This window comes from Benincasa hispida, chromosome 1, assembly GCF_027475165.1.
Source record: "Benincasa hispida cultivar pf3 chromosome 1, pf3_genome.v1.1, whole genome shotgun sequence".
NCBI classification, from domain to species: Eukaryota; Viridiplantae; Streptophyta; class Magnoliopsida; order Cucurbitales; family Cucurbitaceae; genus Benincasa; species Benincasa hispida.
The window spans coordinates 71,490,753-71,516,162 of record NC_143478.1 but is presented as its reverse complement, the minus strand read 5'-3'; the positions used below and the strand labels follow the sequence as shown (position 1 = coordinate 71,516,162).

General features: G+C 31.9%; 2 protein-coding genes across 2 annotated transcripts; one reads left to right on the top strand and one right to left on the bottom strand.

The window, feature by feature from the left end:
- Positions 1-7,088: 7,088 nt before the first annotated feature.
- LOC120078660 (uncharacterized) lies at positions 7,089-10,220 on the bottom strand. Its single transcript, XM_039032955.2, has 4 exons — positions 9,346-10,220; positions 8,788-9,261; positions 7,758-8,140; positions 7,089-7,654 (listed from the first exon to the last, which is right to left on the bottom strand). Exons 1-4 carry the CDS (start codon positions 10,218-10,220, stop codon positions 7,089-7,091), a joined length of 2,298 nt encoding a protein of 765 aa, XP_038888883.2.
- A 9,921-nt stretch (positions 10,221-20,141) lies between these two features.
- On the top strand, positions 20,142-23,621 carry LOC120087190 (disease resistance protein RGA2-like). Its single transcript, XM_039044101.2, has one exon. The coding sequence runs from the start codon at positions 20,287-20,289 to the stop codon at positions 23,548-23,550; it is 3,264 nt and encodes a 1,087-aa protein (XP_038900029.1). The 5' UTR covers positions 20,142-20,286; the 3' UTR covers positions 23,551-23,621.
- The last annotated feature ends 1,789 nt before the right edge of the window (positions 23,622-25,410 follow it).

Here is a 25,410-nt window from a genome sequence, read left to right as displayed (position 1 = left end):
AAGTTAGAGGTAACTGAATGGTAAAACGGTAATGTGGCCCAGCTGTAGTTATGAACGATTTGTGAAAGGTCAACTCACTGTTGATTGGTTATATCCGTGGATACAGAAATATATCTACAATGCAAAGAGTGCAGCTATTGATCTTTAGTGGAGTGACCAGTAGTTAATGAAAATTGATTAATTTAATTAAAGAGATTAATTAATTAATCTCATATCACTAGAGTTTCTAATTTGTAAGTCCATAAGATCCCCTTGTTAGCTCACTAAAGGATAGATAAGAGGAATGATTTGAATTGTTCAAGTTAATTGATGGAATAACATATTAATGAGATTAATATGATACGGTTAATTATAGATGTAATCTATAATTAAGAGAGAAATATTTGAATAAGATATAAATATAAAATTCTTATTACTTAGATTTATGAAGAATTAATTAATTAATTTTGAGAGGTGAAGGCAAATAAACATGAGATGTTTATTAATTAATTAATTAACTATATATATTAAATTGGATTTAATATATATAGTTATTTAATTAGTATGTTAATTAATTGAATAAATTTTATTTAATTAATTGAGCTTAAGAGTAAATTGGAAAAGAATTGGAGAAGGGATAAACCCTTCTCCATATAAGTATCCTTTTATGGCCAATTTAGGGGAAGAGATTTCATCGCGAAAAACCCTAGCCTCCAATCTAGCTTCCGTCTCAATTTTTTCCTCTAAACCATTCTCTATTATTCTTCCTCCTCTAAGGTGATAAAGGAGGAAGAATAATAGAGAATTTGGACAGAAAGAAAAATGTGAAAAGTTCGGGATTCGACAAAGGTTTGTTGCTTTATCCCTTTGTTTATTCTTTTAAAGCATGCTTCCTATAATGTTTATCCGATATTATTTCTGTTTTCTTTGCTGTTTTTTATTCCTTAAAAACTGAAAAATAAAATGCAAGGTGATCTCACGTTTTCGCGGGAATTCAATTCCCTTCAGTTGGAAAGGTACAAACCTTCAAAGCTAAACTTGTAGCAAAAGGTTATACCCAAAGGGAAGGGTTGACTATAAAAAAAACTTTTTCCCTTGTTGATATGCTTAAGTCTATAAGAATTCTCTTGTCCATAGCAATATATTACGACTATGAGATATGATAGATGGATGTCAAGACTGCTTTTTTTGAATCAGAATCTTGAAGAGAGCATCTTTATGTCTCAGCCCGAGGGGTACATAGCCCAAGGTCAGGAGTAAAAAGTTTGCAAGCTGAATTGATCCATTTATGGGTTGAAGCAGGCATCGAGATCTTGGAACATTATATTTGATACTGTGATCAAATCTTTTGGTTTTGACCAAAACTTTGATGAACCTTGTGTCTACAAGAAAATCATCAACGGTAAAGTAACTTTCTTGATACTTTATTTAGATGATATCCTACTCATTGGAAATGATGTAGAATACCTTATCGATGTTAAAAAATGGTTAGCAACCCAATTCCAAATGAATGATTTGGGAGATGCGCAATATGTTTTTTGGATCCAAATCATTAGGGATCATAAGAATAGAATGTTGGCTCTGTTTCAAGCAACTTATATTGATAAAATATGGACCCGATATTCGATGCAGAAATCTAAGAAGGGTTTATTGCCTTTCAGGCACGTGGTTTACTTGTCTAGGGAACAGTGTTCTCAGACACCTAAAAAAGTTAAGGATATGAGACGTATTTTTTATGCCTCAGTTGTGGACAGCTGAACGTATGCTATACTCTGCATTAGAACAGACATTTGTTATGCAGTGGGAATAGTTGGTAGGTACCAGTCTAATCTAGGGTTAGATCATTGGACAACGATTAAGAACATCCTTAAATATCTTAGGTGAACGAGGGACTACATGCTGGTGTATGGAGCTAAGGATTTGATCCTTACGGGGTACACTGATTCTGATATCCAAACTGATAAGGATTCTAGGAAATCCACATCAAGATCAGTATTCACTGTGAACGAGGAAGCTGTAGTATGGTGTAGCAATCAAATGTTGGATTTGGTGTCTTAAAGTCTCATATATCATGTAGTTTATATATATATATATATACTAGAGGTATTTTATTAATATTCAGACTGCATTAATTCAATCCAATAAATTAAGATCCAAGGTTATGTGATGTCACTTGAACAGTATGTGGTAGACATACAAGTGGTTCATGTTCAAGTTATAACCGAAAAGGTGGTTCATGTTCAAGTTATAACCGAAAAGGTCTGTAGTAAATGAATAAGGTTGGGTGCCTTATCCTGGTAATACTGTGGATACGACCCACTTTGTAATTGTTACATGAGTTGTAAATGTCACAGACAATATGAGTCATATTGTTCATCTAGAGACATGTGAGTGGAAGTATCTTGTATAAAGAGTTTTAAAAGACCATAGTACGAAATGATTGATTTCTCTTTATAATACTGTTACTTGAAGAAACCAACATTTCACTATGATGACCATAGGTGACTTAAGCTTAATCCTGAATGAGTTGTGAACTCTTGTCTATGAGGGCATTCCTTTGATATTTATGGGTAAAAGTGGCCAAGTTAGCCGACTCAACAAGCTTATCATTTTGGGGATTTGTCCGAATAGAAGCTGGGAACACACCTACACAAAAAGAAATTCACTTCTTCCTGATTATAGAAAAAGTAGATAAATTACTCCCTTAACAGGTGATTGCACATCTTGAACAATGAGGCTTCAACCTCTCACTAGTCGGATAGGTGTTAGTTTATAGTTGGACTATAAAGTATTTGTTCATTAGAGGAATTAGTGGTACTTAAGGAATTGGATGTAACTACAGGGGTAAAATGGTAATTTGATCCAATTTATGAGCAATTTATGAAGGAGAGATGATTGGTTATATCCTTGGACACAAAAAAATATATCTGCAGTGCGAAGAGTGCAACTATCGGTCTTTAGTGGAGTGACCAGTAGTTAATGAATATTGATTATTTTAATTAAAGAGTTTAATTAATTAACCTCATATCATTAGAGCTTCTAATCTGCGGTCCATAAGGTCTTCCTGTTAGCTCGTTAAGGATAGTAATGAGGAATGATTTGAATTGTTCAAATTACTTAAAGAAATTTTATATTAATATGATTAATATATAGTGTATTCTGATACATTATAAAATATGGTTAATTATAGATATGATATATAATCCAAACTACATAAGAGAGATGTATTTGAATGAGATTCAAATATTAATTCATATGAATGGATTCATATAGAATTACAGTATCAGATAGATGTATTTGAATGAGGTTTAAATATTAAATTTATTTTAATTGGATTCATAAAGAAATGTATGCATATATAAATATGTGATATTTATATGTTAATTAATTAACCCTATATTAAATATGATTTATTATATAGTTGTTTAATTTATATGTTAATTGATTAATTAATAGTTAATTAATTAATTAAAAATGATGGAGAATGAAGATTAGGATAAATATGTGATATTTAATTAACTGTATATTAAATATGATTATATATAGTTACTTAATTTACATGTTAATTGATTAATTAATAGTTAATTAATCAATTAACAAATGATGAAAATGGGAAAAACTTGGAGAAGGGGTTACCCTTTCCCTTTATAGATACATCATTATAACCCATTTAGGGTAATGGTTTTTCATTTTGTGAAAAGAAAACCTAGCCTCAACTCTTAAATTCTCTCTATTCTCTCAAGAATATTCCTCTACCTCTCATTCTCTCTTTTAAGGTGTTAGAGCCCACACATCTTGTTCCTTGGAATCCTAGAGCATAATGGAAAGCTCTTGCGGTGGTGTCTTTGTTCGGTGAGAGATTCAAATTTGGTTGGTTGCAAAGGAGAGGAAAATAAGAAGAAAGGGGAATCTTCAAGGGTGAGATTTCTTCTTCCATTTCTTCTCTTCCTCTTCATTAGGAGCATGCTTAGGCTTATTTGAATGTTTATCTTATTTTCTGAGAGTTTTTTTCACTGTTTTTATGTTTTATAAAATCATTTTTCAAAGTGCAAGACGATTACAAGCTTCTTGGGAATCCGATTATATACATGCCACTAACTAGAGTTTCAGTTCAAGTGGGAGTTTGTTGGGTTTTATGCCCTAAAACTCTTAGATAAAAAATGTAAATAATTGTCTGTCATCAGTAAAGAGTTATCAATGTTATTTCAATAAGTGTTATTGATTGTGTCATTTTTGTTCTATCTTAATAACCCTAAATCCAATAAATTAACATCCTAGGCTATCTTATGAGTCTTAAATTGTATGTGGAAACATACGGGGATCAATGTTCAAGATACAGCCTAAAGAGTCTATAGTATAAGGATAAGGTTGGGTACCTTATCCTTGTGACACTATGGATACAACCCACTTTGTATTTGATACTAACGAAATGATCCAACACATTCATATAGGTGACATGGAACTGGGGGTATCATATGCAATGAGTTTGCATAAGACCAGATAGTGAAATAATAATTACTAGATGTAACTTCATTGCCTAATTAGGTTTCTATTCCAATAGAATGACCTAGACAACTTGGTTTTAATCCTGAGTATATTATGAACTTCTGTTCATGAGGGATTGCCCTTTGATTTGGATGGGTGAGAGTGGTCAGTTCGTAGACTAAATATGCCTACCATTTTGGGGATAAGATCGAGCGGGGAGCTAAGAACATAATAATACAAGATGAATTTCATTCATTTCTAACTATCACATAAGTAAATGAGTGTTCCTTTAAGTGGTGTCTTCGAGACTTGAACAAAGGGCCCTACCCTCTCATTGGCCTGATAGAGGTTTCTGTTTAATGGTTGGAACATAAACAGGTTGTTCATTAGAGGAGCACTGATACTTAAGGATAAAGAAGTAACATAGGGGTAAAACGGTAATTTTGACCTAGCTTGATAAGGCAACCCTAACCTTCAGCCCAAAGAACGATGCTATTATGTAGCAAGAACCTTTGAATCTAAGAAATAACAACTCCCTATATAATTTAATTCAACTCCGAGAAAAAGCTAGAATTAGATTACCTTTTAATCGAAGATCTAGAAACAAGATTAGGAAATCTTATTATAGATTGAGTCATTCCACAATCAACTTGATCAAGGTTAGATTGACTGGTTTACATGCATTCTATCACAAGAATTGCAAAATTCTAAGGAAAAGTCTCAAATATGAGATCTCAATTTTCATTCATTAAAATCTTAATCTTATTACAAATGGATGGGGAGAAGACTTTATATAGTCTTGTAGAGATTCTAAACCTATTTAATGTAAAGTAGAAAAAGTCAAAATAAAACATTAAAAGAGTTCTCCATCTTTCATCCACCATCTTTCAACCACTATCTTTAATGTAATATCATTAATGGCAGCCTCTATCTTTGACTAGTCATAGAAATAAAATTAAAGCTGAAATTACAATAAAATGTTTGCAAACGTAATACAAAAATTCTTCAAAGTGCTTGAACTCATGGAAACTTAATGTCTACTACATGTTCCACTTCAACCGAGTAAACATTGACCTTCAATACTCCAAATGGTCCTTCGTCTATTGGCTCAACATTTTCCACATGAAATAGAGGATGAACCAACCCAATACAATCTTTTACATGAAGAATAAATGATTGTTAAATCTTTGCTACTTTGGATTTTATAATTGGTCCAACCGGAACGTACAGAATACTCTGATTCTTATCATCTTCCATCTCTTAAAAAAGATTCATTCTCAAATCAAGAAATTCATCACCTACATCAAAAGGACTCAAGTCAGCAACATTGAATGTAGAACTTACCAAAAGTTCTCCTGGAAGATCAATCCCCCCCCCCCCTCCCCTGGATGTAACTTTGTCTTCCTTTGAGATGGAAATCGCTCCTTGCGAAATGTACTCAAATCCAATCACCATTTAAAAATGAGTTCCCTTATTCCTTTGTTAATTCTTGAAGCAACTTTAGAATTATTTTTTTCAATCCTCTCTTTCACTTCTTTATGCAAGGTTTTGATCAATTATACCTTATTTGTGGTTGCATCACTCACAAAATCGCTAGAAGAAATGGGAAGCAAATCAAGAGGAGTAAGTAGACTGAATCCATAAACAACTTCAAAAGGAGAACAATGAGTTGTACTATGAATTGTCCTATTGTATGCAAATTCAACAAATGGCAAAGAGTCTTCCTAAGACTTAATATTCTTTGAAATAATGACCCTAAGTAAAGCACCCAATGTTCTATTCACTACCTCAGTTTGTCCACCAATTTGAGGATGATAAGTAGTAGAAAACAACAAATTTTCCCAACTTACCCCACAACACTTTCCAAAAGTGCTTAAAAACTTAACATCCCTATCACTAACAATAGTTTGAGGAATTCCTTGTAACCTTACTACTTCTCTAAAAAAACAAGTCAGCCACGTGCATGGCATCATCAATTTTGTTACATGCTATTAGATGTGCCATTTTACTAAATCTATCCACAACAACAAAAATGCTATCTTTACCCTTCTTAGTCCTAGGCAAACCAAGAACAAAATCCATAGATATGTTAGTCCAACGATCATTCGGCACATGCAAAGGAGTATATAATCCATTTGGTTGTGATCTAGATTCCTCTTTGCATTTAAACCATTAAGTACAAACCTTATGCACATCATGCTTCATTTTAGGCCAAAAGAAGTGCTCAGGTTTTATGAATCCCAAAATGCCCGATCAATCCATCTCCATGGGCTTCTTTCACAAGGAAGTCTCTTACAGAACATTTAAGAACACAAAGCTTACTTTTCTTAAACAAAAATTTATGAAAAACATAATAATCATCTGCAGTTTTTCCATCAAGACAAGATGAATAAATTGTTCCAAATTCAATGTCATCTCTATTTAACTCCTTAACATGCTCAAATCTAAGAATTTTTGTACTAAGAGAGGTAAAGAGATTGTACCTTCTTGACAAAGCATTAGCCACCACATTTTCTTACCTTTCTTATATTTGATAAATACGAAATATTTCGATAAATTCGACCCACTTTACATGCATACGATTCAGTTTGCTTTGACCATTAAGATGCTTCAAACTTTCATGATCAGTATGGATCAAAAACTCTCTTGCCATAAGTAATGTTGCCATAATTGCAAAGCACGTCATAGGTAGGATAGTTCAAAGCTGCCCTATTTAGTTTTTCACCAAAATACATTAAAGGCTTCCCATCTTGCATCAAAACAACACCTATGCCCAAACCACTTGCATCACACTCACTTTCAAAGGTCTTATCAAAGTTAGGCAAGACAAGTAATGGTGCATTGGTTAATTTATCCTTAAGTTCATTAAAAGCTTTCTTGCATTTCCCCCATTCAAAGATAACATGCTTTTTCACTAAATCATTCAATGGTGTAGCTATGGTACTAAAATCCTTTATGAATCTTCTATAGAAACTAGCTAGACCATGAAAACTTCTAACCTCACTTGCATTTTTTGGTGTTGGCCATTCTTTAATTTCCTTAACTTTCTTTTCATCTACTTCTACTCCATTTTTACCAATTATGAAGCCAATAAAGTTAACATTTTCCATACAAAAATTACACTTATCTAAATTAGCATAGAGCCTCTCTTTTCCAATTGTAATCAAAACAGTCCTAACATGCTTCTCATCTTAAAACAAAGTCTTTGAATAAATAAAAATATCATCAAAATAAACAACAACAAATTGTTCCAAAATTCTCTCGGAACATGATTCATTAGAGCATAAATGTACTAGGAGCATTAGTTAAACCAAAAGGCATAACAAGCCATTTATACAATCCAAATTTAGTTTTGAAAGCTGTTTTCCATTCATCTCCTTTATGCATTCTAATTTGATGATATCCAGATTTCAAATCAGACTTTGTGAATAAACATGAACCATGCAATTCATCAAGCATATCATCTAGACTAAAAATAGGATGACGATAATTTACAGTGATTTTGTTGATGGCTCTACAGTCGACGCACATGTGCCAAGTCCCATCCTTCTTTGGCACCAATAAGACCGGTACAAAAGATGGGCTCAAGCTTTCTCGAACGTAGCCTTTCTCCATGAGCTCCTCCACTTGCCTCTGAATTTCTTTTGTGTCAGTCTGATTTGCTTTATAGGTTGGCCTATTTGGAACGATAGCCTCAGGAATGAAATCTATTTTATGCTAAATACCTATAATAGGTGGTAATCCTTTAGGAGCTTCATCTTGAAACACCTCTTTAAATTCCTGCAAAAGAGATTGAAAAACACTAGACAAAGACAGCTTGTTTACATTAGAGGCCAAATACCCTTCCTTGTACATAAGCACAAAGATTGGTTTTTGGAAAAACATTGCCCTTCTCATTTCTCCCACTTTTGCCAAAACAACTCACTTTCTTTTCTTTTCTTTCAATTTCATTCTTTTTTTTAGTTTTCTTTTCTCCACTCTTTTTTTCTTGCTGATTTTTTTTTCAAGTTTTTCACTCACATCTTTTTTTTCTCTCAACTTTTTTTTCTTCAAACTCTTTTCTTTTTCTCTCTAACTTCAACTAATTAGAAAATATATCTTTAGAACACAGAGATACAAGAGTTTTTTTTCTTCTTCTTTTTTTATTTTTTATTTTTTTTTTTATTAAAGAATACCTATTCAAGTATCCATCATACATGATCTTCCTATAAAATTTTCAAGGTCGACCAAATAATATATCTCCTGCATGTATAGGTAACAAATCACAAAAAACTCATCTTTATACTTTCCCAAGATAAAAGAAATTAAAGCCTAAGAAACTACCTCAGTGTTCCACTATCATTGAGCCATTGAAGCTTGTAAGGCTTAGGATGGTGTTGAGTTGGAATTTGCAACTGTTTGATTATAAATATACCTACGACATTGGTGCAACTTCTATTGTAGATAACAAGACTACAAGGAATCTTATTAACTAAACATCTAGTGTGGAAAATATTATCTCTTTGGTCTTCGACATCATTCTCCTTAACTTGAATACTAAGAAGTCTCCTTGTAACAAGTGTCAATCTACTCCCATCTTCGACATCTTGGTCACTTTCTTCTCCGTTGGTGACAACTTCTCCATTTTTTATGATCATGGTTTGCTTGTTTGGACAATCATGGCTAATATGACCAATTCCTTGACATTTCCAACATTTGATATCTCGATTCTTTTCTCGAACCTCCTTTGATCCCTCAAATTTTTCCATCCCCTTGGTGCTCTCAGCCTTATCCTTCTTGTCAAACTTAAAATTTCCGCTAGGCTTGAAATCAACTTTCCCAATATTTGCATTCTTTTGTCAAGTGTTAGTAGAAATAAAAGTATATTTAGAAGAAGCATACCTCTTGATGTGCGACTTCTCCCAAGTTAATTGCCCTTCAATTTTGACAGCAAGGTGTAACAATTCTTTCATGTCAAAGTAAGCTTGCCTGTCCATTTGATTGGTCAATTCTCGGTTCATTCCTCCAAGAAATCTAGCCATTGCATCCTCCTCATCTTCATCAATATTTTCTCTATTCATAAGAGTTTGCATTTCTTTATAATAGTCATCCACACCTTTGGATCCTTGCTGTAAAGAATAAAGCTTTTGCTTGAGTTCTCGAATGTAGTGCTTAGGAATGTACATTTTTCTCATTAGGGCCTTTAACTCCTCCCAAGTTTCAATTAGCTCTTCGTAATTCCTTCTCCATTCGAGTTTCAAGGATGTCCACCATACACTTACATAATCAATAAATTTAGCTACAACAAGCTTCATTTTCCTTTCTTCGCTAAAATTGTGGCAATAAAAAACATGCTTGATTTTGCTCTCATATTGCAAATACCCTTTTGGATCCATTGTCCCATGAAAGGTAGGAATTGCAAGCTTCACTCCCCCGATTCCTGTTTCCTCTCCTCTCTCATTTTGGTACTCCCTTTCTACCATTCTTGGTTGTAAAATGTTCCTTTCCCTTCTTCTTCCTCTTCCTCGGCCTAACACTCCTATTCCTCTCGAGTTTTGCCCAACTAAAAGAGTTTCATTATCATCGTCTTCTTCATTGTCAAATTCTTCATTGCAACCCATTTCCCCTTGTTGAGGATTCCTTAAAGCTACCTCCATCCTTTCTACTCGATCTATCAAGGATTTAACTACTTTGGTCAATCGAGTTATAACACCAACTTGTGCTTCTCTATACCGAGCTTCACTAGTCTCCACACGATCTCCCTCCCCTTGACTCATAGTAATATTTTAAAAGGACCTCACACACTCAATTCACTAATTGTTCATTCAGAAACACTCATGTTTGCACACAAAATGGTAGGCTATTTGGGAAAGTGGCTAAATTATGATATTAGATAGGCTTATACAATCAATTCTTGAAATAGAAAGCTATTTAATATAAGAAAGACAAGATAGTTATGAAAATAACAAGAAAATAGAATAAGAAAAACAATGAAACGAACAAAAAAACAAATAAAGGAAAGCATAATGCAGTTTCTGGATAAAATTGAACACAAAAATGGAATTTCAAATAAAGGGTATTACGCAATGCATTTGACGAAATGCTCTTCTTAACAATTCAAGTACGAGGCTTGTAAAACTTTTTTGAAGGACACTTAATCAAATTAAGTCATTTGCATTGAGAAAGAAAACGAAAGATAAGAAGATAGGTCAACAATTTTATATTTGAATTAATTTTCAGCATTTAATGACCGGAAGCTCAAAAGGCACTCAATGAACATGCATTAATCTTGGAATTGACAAAAAATAGAGAAAGTTAATGTATTAACTCAATTATGCCAAATTGATTCAAATATCAAAGATCAAACACAAAATTTTTATGAATAATTGTAAGAACAAATTCTGATTTTTCTTGTCACATTTTATTAAAAACTTTTTTTCCTTCTATCTTTCCCCTTTTTTCCTTTATTTTTTTCTCTTTTTTTAAGATCTAAAATTGATCAATAAGATGAAAATAGCGTAAAAAGATGAACAATAAAGGATGAAACAAATAACAAAGAACCAAATATACAAAATTAGAAATTTGAATGAAAATCCAAAAACAACAAAGAAAGATAGAATCAATTTTAGAGTAGGCCACAAGATGCAACCTATGATTTGATACCAAATGATAAGAAAACCTTAACCCTCAGCCTAAAGACCCAAGCTATTATATAGCAAAACCTTTGAATCTAAGAAATTAACATCTCCCTATACGATTTAGTTCAACCCCGAGAAAAGGCTAGAATTAGATTATCTCTTGATCGAAGATCTAGAAGCAAGATTGGAAAATCTTGTTCTATATTGAGTCACTCCACAATCAACTTGATCAAGGTTAGATTGAATGACTCACATGTATTCTATCACAAGAATTTCAAAACTCTAAGGAAAAGTTTCAAATATGAGATCTCAAATTTCATTTATCAAAATCTTAGTCTTATTACAAATGGATGGGGAGAAGGTTTTATATAGCCTTGTAGAGATTCTAAACCTATTTAATGTAAAGTAGAAAAAGTCAAAATAAAACATTAAAAGAGTTCTCCATCTTCCAACCACCATCTTTAATGTAACATCATTAATGTCAAGCTCCATCTTTGACTAGTCAAAGAAATAAAATTAAAGCCGAAATTACAATGTGTGTGAACTTAATACAAAATTTTTTCAAAGTGCTTGAACTTATGGAAACTTAATGTCTATTCTGTATTCCACTTCAACAGAGCAAACATTAACCTTCAACTTCAAATGGTCCTTCATCTATTAGATCAACATTTTCTACATGAAATAGAGGATGAACTGGCCCTATCTGATCTTGTACATGAAGAATAAATGATTGTTAAATCTTTGCTACCTTGGATCTTGTAATTGGTCCAACCGGAATGTGCAGAATACCTTGATTCTTATCACAACTAATGTTACGAAAACTCATAAAGGACTAACTTGCTGTTATTGGTCTATATCTATGGACACAAAAGTATATCTACAATGAGAAGAGTGCAGCTGTGGGTCTTTAGTTGAGTGTACCCGTAGTTAACAAGTACTGACTAATGTGATTAACGAGTTTAGCCAATTAATCTCATATCGTTGGAGCTTTTGATCTGTGAGTCCATGAAGTCCCCTTCCTAGCTCTAAAGGGTATTGAAGTAATTATGTCTTGAATAGAGTTTGAAAGGTTCAAATTCATTTTGGAAAATAGTATAATGTATTATATTATAATACATTATAATACAAAAGTTTATATTTTACTTAAATTTTATAATACACATTTAATTTTGGATATGATTCAAAATTAGTTTATGAGAGAATTAAAAATTTTAAAGAGTTCAATACTAATTTAATATGAATTGGATTCATATTAAAATTATAGGTTAAAATTATTGCGTATTAGATGCACGTTAAAACTATAGGTTATGAGAGAAATGCAATTGAATATGATTCAAATGTAGGTTAAATTGAATATTAGATATTTAATTTGAAAATTAATCAATTGAAGAATTAATTGATTATTTAATTTAATTTAATTTAATTAATTGAACTAAAACTATAGGTTATGTGAGAGATGTTTATTTAAATAGGGCTAGTTGCATAAATAGAATTCAAGCCCAAAATAATAGAATATATGGTACAAGGATAAAATAATTGCATATATAAATAAAAAAATGGTAAAAGACTAAAAAACCCATGCCTATCCACCATTTTGCTTGCTTCTTCCCAGTTTTCTTAAATTAAAAGCTATCACTAATAGTAGCTATCTGTGATAGCCACTGATAACTGCTATCAGCTGCTATCATTGATAGCTTCTATCAATTGCTATCGATGATAGTTGCTATCAGCGATAACTTTCAATTTGAGAAAAATTAATACAATATTAAAATATTAGATTTAAATTTTCTATCAATTATCAGTAGCTATCATTGATTCACTTTCATCAATTGGAATCAATCTTGAAATATCAATACTTAAGGCTATCAGTGGCTATCAATGATAGATTTATAAATAGCGATCAACTTTGAAAGAAGACCAACAACTTTGATTACCACAGTAGCTATCACTAATAATCTTTTATCATGGCTATCATTGATAGCAACTATTAGTCGCTATGATTGATAGATTTTCATCAATTAGAATCAACCTTGAAATATTAACACTTAAGGCTATCAATGATAGACTTCTATAACTGGTTATTACTTTTGAAAGAAACTCGATATATAGATATCACCTTAAGTTCTATCACCGATATCACTAACATCACTCATATTGTGGTTATCAGTGATAGCTTCTTTCACTAATAACATCACTGATAAGATGCTATCAATGATCTCACTGATATCATGTTATCAATGATAGTTCTCTATCACCGATAACGTACTATTAGTGGTAGCTTCTTGTTGGGGTATGTGCCTTAAAGTCTCGTGTCCTGTAGTTTGTAAACAACTTTGTAAGAACGCTTGTGATGTATAATATATATGATATTTACTTTATTTCTTGACTTTGCACATTTAGATGCTTTTATTTTACCACAAACCAATAAACTTAATATCCCTAGTTGTCTTTATGTAACTTAAGCATGTATGTAGTGACAAACAAGTGGATCATGTCTTAAGTGATAACCAAAATAGTCTACAGTATATGGATATAGGAGGGAAACCTTATCCTAGTAACCCTACGGACACGACCTGCTTTGTGGAATTGTTACAAGTGTTGTGACTTGTCACAGATGGTCTGATCCTGATCATTCGTGTAACAGATATGCGAGCGGGTGCGTCCTATACAAAGAGTTTGTATAAAACCTGACCTCGAAGTGTTAACATCTCGTCATATAACTTCATTCATGACTGAGACTTCACTTCACTAGGATGACCATAGGTAACATGATCTCAATCTTGAGTGAATTGGGAACTCCTGCCATTGAGGGTAGTTCTTTTATTTGCATGGGTGCGAGTGGCCAGAGCGCCGACTCAAAACTACCACTTTTGAGATTCGTCTGATTTGGAAACTGGGAACTCAGCTTCACAAGATGGAGTTCACCCCTTCCCCGAAGTAGGGGTAAGTAAATAGATTGTTCTCTTAAGGACTGATCCCGGGGCTTGAACGATGTGGCGCGACACACCTTCTCATGGCCCGAGAGGTGTTCACACATCGTAGGACTATGTTGTATTGTTCATTAGAGGGATCAGTGGTACTTAAGGAGTAAGATGTAACTACAGAGCAAAACGGTAAATTGGCCTACTGTAATTATGAACATCTGTGAAGGGTCATCGTATTGATGATTGGTTATATGCAATGGACATAGAAATGTATCTATGGCAAGAAGAGTTCAACTGTCAGTCTTTAGTGGAATGCCTGGCAGTTAACGGAAGGTGGATATCGTGACTAAAGATTTTAGTCAGCTATTCAAGTACCGTTGGAGCTTCGAGCCATAGGTTCATAAGGTCCCCTTGGTAGCTTGGATACAAGTTGAGAGTAAGTTTTGAGGTCAGTTTGAAATGTTCAAATTGACAAGAGGGAGTTCGATTATATATGATATAATTAAACTAGTTAATTATATATGATATAATTAACTTTATGTATGAGATACATTAATTTGGAGGAAAATTGGATATAAATATGATTTATATCTAGTGGAGAAAAAATAATATGCTTAATATATGATATTAATTCATAAGTTATGAATATGATGTGATCACATTCATTGGACGGTTAAAAGGGTAATGGGACGACGTCTTTTCTGTTTTAATAACGGATGAGTAAGATGAAAGATCATTTTGAGACGCATAAATAGCTCACGGTGTGTTAAACATGGGATATGCATGGTCATTGTGTTGAAGTGTGTCATCGCTTAGAAAATCTGTGCCTATACGATAGTGCCTGCACAATCGCTTACCTATACGATAGTGCTAAGAGCGATCGTGCTAAGCGATCAATTAACGATTACATCGCGCGCACTATTTACTAAACGATTGTTTACCTTTTCGTAAGCGATCGTTTAGTGCCCGATATTTACTAAACAATAATATAGACAATCGCTTAGTTTTTTCTACACAATCATTTAGACGATCGCTTACCTTTTCCTACACGATCGTTTAGACGATCGCTTACCTTTTTCCTACACGATCGTATATTTTACCTAAACAATCAAGCATTTTGTCTATACAATAGACAAGCCCATCTCCCACTTGCTTGATCGTTGTATACGATCTCTCTTCCTCCTTCCCTCTACTAAATCCAAACAAAACCCACCCTTTGGATTCTCACTCCAAGAATACTGAGGGCTCTGAATGGTGGTATCATCTCCGTTTTCTTCTATTCGTGTGGTGACTGTTCGAGGTAGACGATTGGGTTTTGTTGAGCAATAGCTTATCGTCTCAACAAAAGCGAGATTTGCTGTGAAGAAGAAGTCTTCAACTGTTATGATCTTTCGATCTCTTTAGCATTATGAATGCATTTTAGTATGTTTGAATGTATATATGGAAATTTTGTAACAATGAATTGGAAAGATCCACTTCTGCTTGTAGGTACTCTTGAATAAGAGTTCCTTCATTTCTATCACTGATAACGTGCTATCGGGTAGCTTCTATCACTGATAACGTGCTATCGGGTAGCTTCTATCATCGATAACATGATATTAGCATTAGCTTCTATCACTGATAACATGCTATCAGTAGTAGCTTCTATCAATCATAGCCACTGAACATCTTTTTACCCATTTCTTGTCCTTCCTAAACATTTATAAGTCACTTTTTCTTTTCGATGATAGCTTCTATTACTGATAAACATGCTATTAGTGATAACTTCTAGGCATTCCACTTACATTTTAGTTCAAGATTCAACTTTATTAATTAAATTCACTAAGTTGGCTATCAATGATAAAATTCTATAAGTGGCTATTAACTATAAAAATATAATCAAAGATTAAGCTATGATGATAGAAAATATTAGTGACTATCACCGATAGACTTTCATTTGCTATTTATATTTATTATTTGTTATAATAATCAAACTTGATGGTTGACTCGTTGGTTTTAAGTCGAAAAAGAAAATCGGAGAAATAGAAAATCGGAGAAAGAAAAGAAAAGAAAATAATAAAAAAAAAAAGAAAAGGGAAGAAGAAAAGGAAGGAATAAGCAAAAACTGAAGAAAGAAAAGAAAATTAAAAAAAATAAAGGAAAAAAAGAAGGAAATGAAAGAAAATAAAAAATAAAGGAAAGAAGAAAAAACTAAAAGATGGAAAAAATAAAATTAGAAAAAAAAAAGAAAGGGAAAAAAGCAAAAACTAAAGAAAGAAAAGAAAATGAAAAAATGAAAAAATGGAGGGAAGAAGCAAAAATCAAAGAAAATAAAGAAAATAAAAAGACTAAAAAAAATGTGCAACAAGACAAGTGAGGGCGAAATTTGAAATTTAAAAAAAAAATTCAAAAATTGACTAGTCAACTATCCATATTTGCAAATATTTTAAAGATATAATATATTTTTAGATTTTTTCTCTTATTCTATTATCTATTACAAATATTCATTTAAATATGATTTAAAGAAATTTTAATTAAATTAGATTAAATTAATTGTTAATTGTTTTAAATTAATTAATGAAATTAATTATTTGATTTTATTAAATCAAATAAATAACTCTCATGTAGGGGAGTTAGCTCCATGTTTTCCTCTCTCTCCATTGGTTGATAGAACCTGCAAAAAGTATAAAAAAAATGAATTCTTTTTAGAACGTTTTTTTTTTACAGAAAGGTTACGTGGGAAATTTTCTTTAAACTTCTCTCAGAAAAATCACAAAATTATGGTGATTTTCCTTTCCCTTCTTGAAATTAGTTCGCACAAACCAATACCACAATTAATCAAAGAATAGGAAGTTTCCCAAGTGGTGGTGTTCGAGAAATCCATCCCAAAGGAGAATTGACGTTTTTTCATTCGAGTCATCAACAAAAGTAAGTGACTTTCTTTTCTCTATAGGATTAAATTCCTAAATTTTTAAAGTATGTTTAACCTAAAAATTTTACTTTTTAGGTCTATGTGATATTTTTTCTTTTCTTTTCCTTTTTTTTTTAGTGTATTGGTATTTTGAAATCTAAAATAATTACGAATTGGATCTTGTTTTTTTTTTTTTTTTGCCGCGTTAGATTTTTTTTTAACCCGGCACATATATCATTTGTCATCTTCATCTTTTTCACTCCACTAGTCCACAAATTTATATTCTTATGTTTATGATTTTTTGTGTAACCTATGTCCTAAAATTTACTTTTTGTATGTGTTTAGTTTTCTTCATTTAAGTAACACATAAGTAGACACAAAAATTTTCGATCTATAAATCTGATTGCAAAAATCTTCAAGGTTTTTTTTTCAAAAAAAACTTCGAACTTCATATTTCAAAGGTTTAAATGAAACTTTTCAAAGTTCGAATAGAATAGATACGAGCTTCATAGTTTAAAGGTATTTTTGATAATTTAATGAATAATAAATTAAGGTCTATATAGCCATCATGAAGATATCTCATCAGTAATTTACATATCCTATGAACATATCTCATTAGTAATTTATTGTTATATATATAAAGGTTCATATTTATGTTTGTATGTATTTTGTATCAAAATTCGTGGAAATACAGGTTAATGACAGGTATGAAACAAACAATTATCCATCATCACAAACATTTCTTTGATATTTCATAGATGTCATGAAATGTATTTATGTGACATTGGAATATTGTCATCGATTGAACTTCAATGACTATAAAACAAGTGTCAATATATGTAATTTTGTGACGTCTAGTAGTTTCACGATTAAAACATTATTGCACTATAAAAACGTGATATTATTCATGTTTTTGTGATAGATTCTAAATATCTATATAAAGATTTAATTGATAGAAAAAGTCAATTTTTGGGTCATTTTACTTAATGAAAATTTGTCATAGAAAATGTTACCATGACTTTTAATAAATGTCAATAAATATTTATTGTTGACTGCATTGAAAAGTCATAAAATAATCAATAATGACGGTTTTTCATGTATCATCAATGTACTTTTCTTGATGGTGGATTAATGATAAAAAAAAAAAAAAAAAAAAGAGAGAGTAAAAAACCAATATATGATAGTTTTTTGGAGTCAAATCTGTTTTTGTTGTAGTGTGTATTAAAAAGAATTATGTATGTGAACTTGAAATTTTTTATTGGTTTAAACTATAAATTTATTGTTTACAAAGTATCACCATACCTAAATAAATTCAACTGTAATGAACATGTAGCCCTCTCTTCCAAAAATAAACAATGAGAATCTAAGATTCAAAACTAATTGATAGAACCTTCTAAGTCAATGTTAACTTTTTGATATGTTGAGACTGACTCCAACTCAAAGACTTGCTATTAAACATAAATTTTCAAACTAAAATGTTTGTTTATCTGAATAAATTTGAAGACATACATAGAAAAGAAAAACTAAATGCATGTGATGTATCTGTGAACCATAACGGTTGTCGGTTTCCTCTTTTAATTCTACATCAATTTTTCTTTTCGCATCCTTCATTTGTGATGTTTTTGTTAACTCTAATAGAGGTGTTCAAAAAATCGACTCGAAAAAATCGATCCACCCAACCCAATCCGTGTGATTTGGGTTGGGTTATCAATTCATTTGAGTTGGGTTGGATTCAGATAAATAAAAAATTTATGAGTTGAATTAGTTAATGGGTTCACCTAATCTAACTACCCAAACCAACCCGAACCTATTATTAACTTTAATATATATATATATTTTTTGTTACTTATAATACAATTATTTATACATATATTGATTTTAGTTTTATTTAATTTCATTATTTTTTTTAATAATTTATTTTCGAACAACTTTTAAAAATAGTTTCTTAGCATTTTGAAAAGAAAATTTTTATTATATAAATTGAATTTGAGTTGTTATTCTTAATTCACTATATGAAGATAATTAAATTAAATTTTAGAACAAAATTTTAAATAAATGACTCGAGTAACCCGACCAAAATATTTCATGTTATTTGGGTTGAAGAAAGTTACAACTCGAACAATTGAGTTGGTCTAAAAAGTCCTTCAACTTAATTCAACCCGACCCATGAACACCTCTAAACTCTAATACAAAATTTATTTCTCGCGTGTATTTAGATTTGTTCACCTAAGTAATAAATAAGTAGACACAAAATTATTTGTTCCTAACTTTACAACAAAAAGTCTTATTGAGCTAAAATAAATCTTTTAGAGTTGTATGCAACTTAGATTCTGTCTTATGTATTCAGATTCATTAAGTATAGCGAACATGCATCTAATAGGAAGTTTGGATTTTGTTTCTGAAAATTGTTTTTTGATTATGTGATCCAAATAGTGCAAATAATATATTTTTATGTTTTCAATTGATTCAAAATTTGAATTTGAAATTTTAAAATGCACAATTATATTTAAAAAAATAAAACATGATTTCATGTAATAAACTCAATTATGTTTGTTAAATTAAAATGTGTAATGTGTAATATATTATGTATTATATAATATTACAAAATACTAATTATACAAACTTTTAAACATAAAACATATTGATAAATTAATTAGTAATAGTTTATATTAGTTTATATTCAATCTAATATTTAATATTAGTGAATAATGAACTATAATTCGTCTTATGGATTATAAATATATTAGAGAAAAACTTGGAAATTAACTAGATTGCGTCTATTTTTTTTAACCCAAATAATTGTCAAATAAAATTTATTTCGTGACAATTTTTTTTTAGTAATTGTTTAATGAGATTAGATACAACCTAATAATTGGTCTAAATATTTTATCAAACATATTTTGAAATATTGTTTTAATTAAAATTTAAATTTTGAACATATTATCAAACACATAAAAAAAGACATGAAAGAAAACTTTATTTTATTTTATTTTATTTTGAATATATTATCAAACACATAAAAACACATAAAGTTTGTAGGACGGGCTTTCAAGACAGAGATGCACTAATCCATCGAGAAAGTGCTTTCCCTTGTGGAGAAAGAGAAGAACACCTTATTTAAAGATAAGGCCGAAATAAAAAATCAATAGAAAAAATCTCTTTCCGATCAATGAGACTCTCTCTCGTGATTACTATCACATTCGAATGTCAATCGTTGAATATGACGAATAAAATTTTTTATTTTAAATGAATGCCTTATATAAAATTTATTGCCAACCAAGAAGATCCACCAACCCGCGTGACTTTTCAAACACAGAAAAATAGGAAGCAACCACTCCACTCATCTCTGTAACCCAACAACTCGAACACGAAGAATCCCAAAAACTTAAACATGGCGGAATTCCTTTGGACTTTTGCAGCTCAAGAACTGTTGAAGAAGACAGTGAAGCTCGCAGCAAAACAGATCGGCCTGGCGTGGGGTTTCAAGAACGAGCTCTCAAACCTCAGAGACTCTCTGCTCATGGTGGAAGCCATCCTTCGCGATGTCGACAGAATTAAGGCAGAGCATCAAGCTGTGAAGCTATGGGTGGAGAAGCTTGAAGATATTGTTTTCGAAGCTGATGTTCTACTTGACGAGCTCGCTTACGAAGATATTCGCCGCAAGGCTGAACCCCAAAAAGAGGTGACGGTAAGTAATTTCGTTTCGTTCTCCAAAAACCCTCTTGTTTTTCGTCTCAAAATGGCCAATAAAATCAAGAACATTGCTAGGATGTTGGAAAAGCATTATTCTGCTGCTAGTACTGTGGGGCTTGTTGCTATAATATCTAAACAAATTGAACCTGATTTTAGCCAAATTCAAGAGACAGACTCGTTTCCTGACGAGTTCGGAGTTATTGGGAGAGAAGCTGAAGTTTTGGAGATAGTGAAGATATCTGTTGATCTTAGCTACAGGGAAGCTGTGTCTGTTTTGCCAATTGTTGGTATGGGTGGATTAGGAAAAACAGCTTTGGCTAAGGTAATATTCAATCATGAATTGATAAAGGGAAATTTTGATAGAACAATATGGGTGTGTGTCTCCGAACCTTTTCTTATCAAGAAGATTTTAAGAACAATTTTGGAAACTCTTAATCCTAATTTTGGTGGCCTAGATAGTAAGGAAGCCTTACTTCAAGAGCTACAAAAGTTGTTGAATGACAAAAAGTATTTTCTAGTTCTTGATGATGTTTGGAATGAGAATCCTATCCTTTGGAATGAGTTGAAGAGTTGTTTGTTAAAGATTAGCCAAAGATCTGGAAATGTTGTTGTTGTGACTACTAGGAGTGGTAGAGTTGCTGAAATCATGGAGACACATTCTAGATACCATTTGACAAAACTATCTGATGACCACTGTTGGTCTTTATTCAAGAAATATGCATTTGGAAATGAATTTCTAGGAATTCCTGAATTGGATATTGTTCAGAAAGAGCTCGTTAAAAGATTTGGCGGCATACCATTGGTTGTTAAAGTGTTGGGAGGGATTGTGAAATTTGACGAGACTCACGAGGGATTGCAGCAAACTTTGGAGAATCTAATGAAAATTCAATTGCAAGATGAAAACCATGTTGTATCCACGATAAAATTAACTGTGGATCGCCTACCATTGTCCTCGTTAAAACAATGTTTTGCCTATTGTTCAAATTTTCCAAAAGACTTCAAGTTCAGAAAAGAAGCCCTTATTCAGATGTGGATAGCACAAGGATTTATTCAACCACCTGAGGGAAGTGATGAAATGATGGAGGATATTGGTGAGAAGTACTTCAATGTTTTGTTGTCTCGCCTCTTGTTTCAAGATATCGTCAAGGATAATAGAGGGAGAATTGTATTCTGTAAGATGCATGATCTTATACATGATGTTGCATTGGCTATTTCAAATTCTCAAGAATTGATATTGGATCCTTTAGATTTGCTGGATGGAGAACCTTGGAGACGTGAAGCTTGCTCTGCTAGTCATAAAATAAGAACACCAGATTGTAATGAAAATCATTCTAGAAAGTTGCACATGTTGACATTTGATAGTCATGTGTTTCACAATAAGATCACAGACTTCATCTACTTGCGGGTTTTAATTGCACATTCATGGTTTATATGTAAATTACCAAATTCAATTGCTAAGTTGAAGCATTTGAGGTATCTTGACATTTCATATTCTACCATAAGGGAGCTACCGGAATCCCTTTTTTTGCTTTATAATTTGCAAACATTGAAGCTTTCAAGATTTCTTAATGACCTTCCAAAAAATTTGAGGAAGTTGGTTAGTTTAAGGCATTTAGAATTTTTCGCCGATCCTTGTGATACTAAACAAATGCCTCAACATTTGGGTAAATTGATTCAACTTCAAACGTTGTCCAGTTTTGTAGTTGGGTTTGATGATGGATGTAAGATCGAAGAGCTTGGACCTTTGAGAAACCTTAAAGGTAAATTAAATCTTTTATGTCTTGAGCGAGTGAAAAGTAAAAAAGAAGCCATGGCTGCAAATTTGGTGGAGAAGGGGAATATTTCATTTCTGTATTTTCATTGGACTTTGAGATGTGAAAGATCAGAAGGAAGCAACTATAATGATTTGAATGTGTTAGAAGGACTTCAACCACATAAAAATCTTCAAGCCTTGAGAATTCATAACTTTTTAGGAAAACTTCTGCCCAATGGTATTTTTGTTGAAAATTTGGTCGAAATATATCTACACGATTGCGAAATATGTGAAGCTTTACCGATGCTTGGGCAGTTATCAAAGCTCGAAGTACTTGAACTTCGTTGCTTACATAGTGTAGGAAGTATTGGAGAAGAATTTTATGGGAATTACCGTGAGAAGAGGACTTTATTCCCAAAATTGAAAGCATTTCATATCAATGAAATGATCAGTCTAGAGAATTGGGAAGAAATAATGGTTGTATCAAATGGTACAATCTTTCCTCATCTTGAAAGCTTGAGCATTGTTTGTTGTCCAAGATTAACGAATATTCCAAACTTTTTTGCATCTCATCACGAGAGTTCATTCCCAAGCTTTCAAGGTTCGACAAAGCTTCGATCTCTAAAGATTTTGGGATGTGAAAATTTGCGAAAACTACCGAATGACTTAGAATTCTGCAGCTCCCTTGAAAACATGAGGATAAGCAACTCTTCTAAGTTGAATTCCCCTCCAAGGTTGCAGAATATGCAGAATTTAACTTCTTTAAGCATGACAGAGTTTCGAAAGCTGCCAGACGGGTTAGCCCAGCTTCGGAAGTTGAAAAAATTGAGTGTTCATGGTTACTTGCAAGGTTACGATTGGAGTCCCCTCGTACATCTCGGTTCACTCGAAAATCTTATGTTAGTTGACTTGGAGGGAAGTGGTGCAGTACAACTTCCTCAACAACTCGCACAACTCACTTCTTTAAGATCACTGCATATTTCGCATTTTAATGGCGTTGAAGATTTACCAGAATGTTTCGGAAACTTTACGTCTTTGGAAGTATTGAAGCTTTACAATTGTGTAAAGTTGAAAAACATGCCATCGAAAGAAGCTATGTCAAAGCTCACCAGATTAAAGAGTCTACGAGTTTATGGATGTTCGCAGCTCGAGCTTAATGAAGGTGACTTTGAGTGGGTGAACATTTCCCATGTACCTACCATCAATTAAATTCCAATCTCAACTAATTTTTTTTTTTAAAGAAAGTATTAGAACCAAAGTCATTTTGGTCCTTCTACAAAGGGTGTGTTTGGTTTAACTTTTCAAGTGTCTAATTTTGAAAATAAGTCATTCTAAAAAAAATTGAAGTGTTTGATAACCACTTTTGAAACATTTCAAAGTGAATTTAAAATTTTTTATCAAAAGAATTTAAATAAAAATGATTTTTTTAATTTTTTTTTTTTGTATGATCAAGTCTTTTGACAATTTTGTTTGTTTCGGACTTGATCATGATCCAGTCTACATGAAATATGGGCAGGTGAATAAAGCCAACAAATCTCTTACAATACAAAAATTATGATACGTTCATTCTTATTCATTTATTTAAAAAAAATATTAACATTCTTTCAAAAGTTGTAACATTGTCCTCAACATTTTATAAACGGTTTAAAACCACTCTTAGAATAGATATACATTGGAATGTTGGACGAAAACCGAAAGGTGAAACGATGTAGTAGTGAGTTAAAACAAAAATTGGCAATCCCTATTTGGCAACTTTTGAAATCTCTTATGCTTAAACAAGACAAGCTAGCTTTGCAGAATTCTAACCCATATGTGTGTTTAACCAATTTTTCATATTCCAAGATCTTTAGGGCTGTTTGGACCTCCGACTGGAAATTGGTGGAGTGGACTATTATAACCTACTTTATGTTTAGACCTCCAAATATAATAATGACATATATAACTATTTATAATCTATAATTAACTAGTATTACTTGAAATCCTACTTCATATTTGTTAACTAGTATAACTATTTATAACCTACTTCATATTTGTTACAATGTTTGTTATTTATTACTCATCCTCTCTCTTCCTTTTTGTTATAGTGTTTACTATTTTTTATCTAAATTAAAATAATCTGCACCCAAAATACAGACTCGAACTATAATAACCAACCCGCCATAGATGCCTCTTAAAAGATTGTAACTTTGGAGAAACATTTGCATTGTCAACTTCCAGCCTCTTGCAAAAAGATGCAAATAAATTTGGAATATTGAAAAAATCCCCAAAATTGACAATGCTTGAGCTTTATTGAGATGAGGAAAAATGGTACCATTATATATGAGATTCAAATAAAAATTATATATTAGAAAATTTAAAATATTTGAATATGATTCAAATAATTTAATATATTCATTTTAATATAAGAAATTAAAATATAAATACATTATTGGTTAGGGTTGCCCTATTTAGGTTAGATATTTATGAGGTGAAGTAGATTGATGTTGATCATAACCCAAGACTGCATAGAAGAGTTCTCTATAGAATTCTCCAAGCCCAAGAAAGAATTTGTGTTAAGGAGATGAAGATTCAACCTCACAAAGTTGGAGTGCAAACCTTTTTAGACGTATTTATTTGCTTAACTCTTTTAAAATATGTTTAATTCTAAATAAAAACAAATGCTTCTGCTGTAGGATGAAGTATTCATTTCCTTCATATTCTTGAAAAAAATTTGAACAATAGACAAAACATTGTCAATGACGATAATGATAGGCGATCAACAATTAATTTTTTTTTTGGATAAAACAACATTTTTATCTTGCAATGGATATCTCATTAGATTTTTCAAAGGTACCTCCAATTGCTCATAATTTTCGTCCAATTTCATTGTTCCTCCTAATACTTTTAGGACCAATGGTATGCCATTGCCACCAAACTTTTGAACAAGTTCTTCCTGAACCTTATCGAACTTTCCAATGATTGGCTGATCATTTCCAAATACACATTTCTTAAATAAAAACCAACAGTGATCTTTTGGTAATTTTCTCAAATAGTACCTAGAATGTGTCTCCATCATTGTTGTAGCTTCAT

What these genes read in the sequence shown, in the direction of transcription:
- LOC120078660 (XM_039032955.2), bottom strand. Translation starts at nt 10,220, where the DNA reads ATGAGTCAAGGGGAGGGAGATCGTGTGGAGACTAGTGAAGCTCGGTAT. An exon ending in GAGAAGTCGCACATCAAGAG is followed by an intron (nt 9,262 to 9,345) that starts GTATGCTTCTTC and finishes TTTCAAGCCTAG; the next exon opens with CGGAAATTTTAAGTTTGACA. An exon ending in AATGATAGTGGAACACTGAG is followed by an intron (nt 8,141 to 8,787) that starts GTAGTTTCTTAG and finishes CGTTCCAAATAG; the next exon opens with GCCAACCTATAAAGCAAATC.
- LOC120087190 (XM_039044101.2), top strand. Translation starts at nt 20,287, where the DNA reads ATGGCGGAATTCCTTTGGACTTTTGCAGCTCAAGAACTGTTGAAGAAG.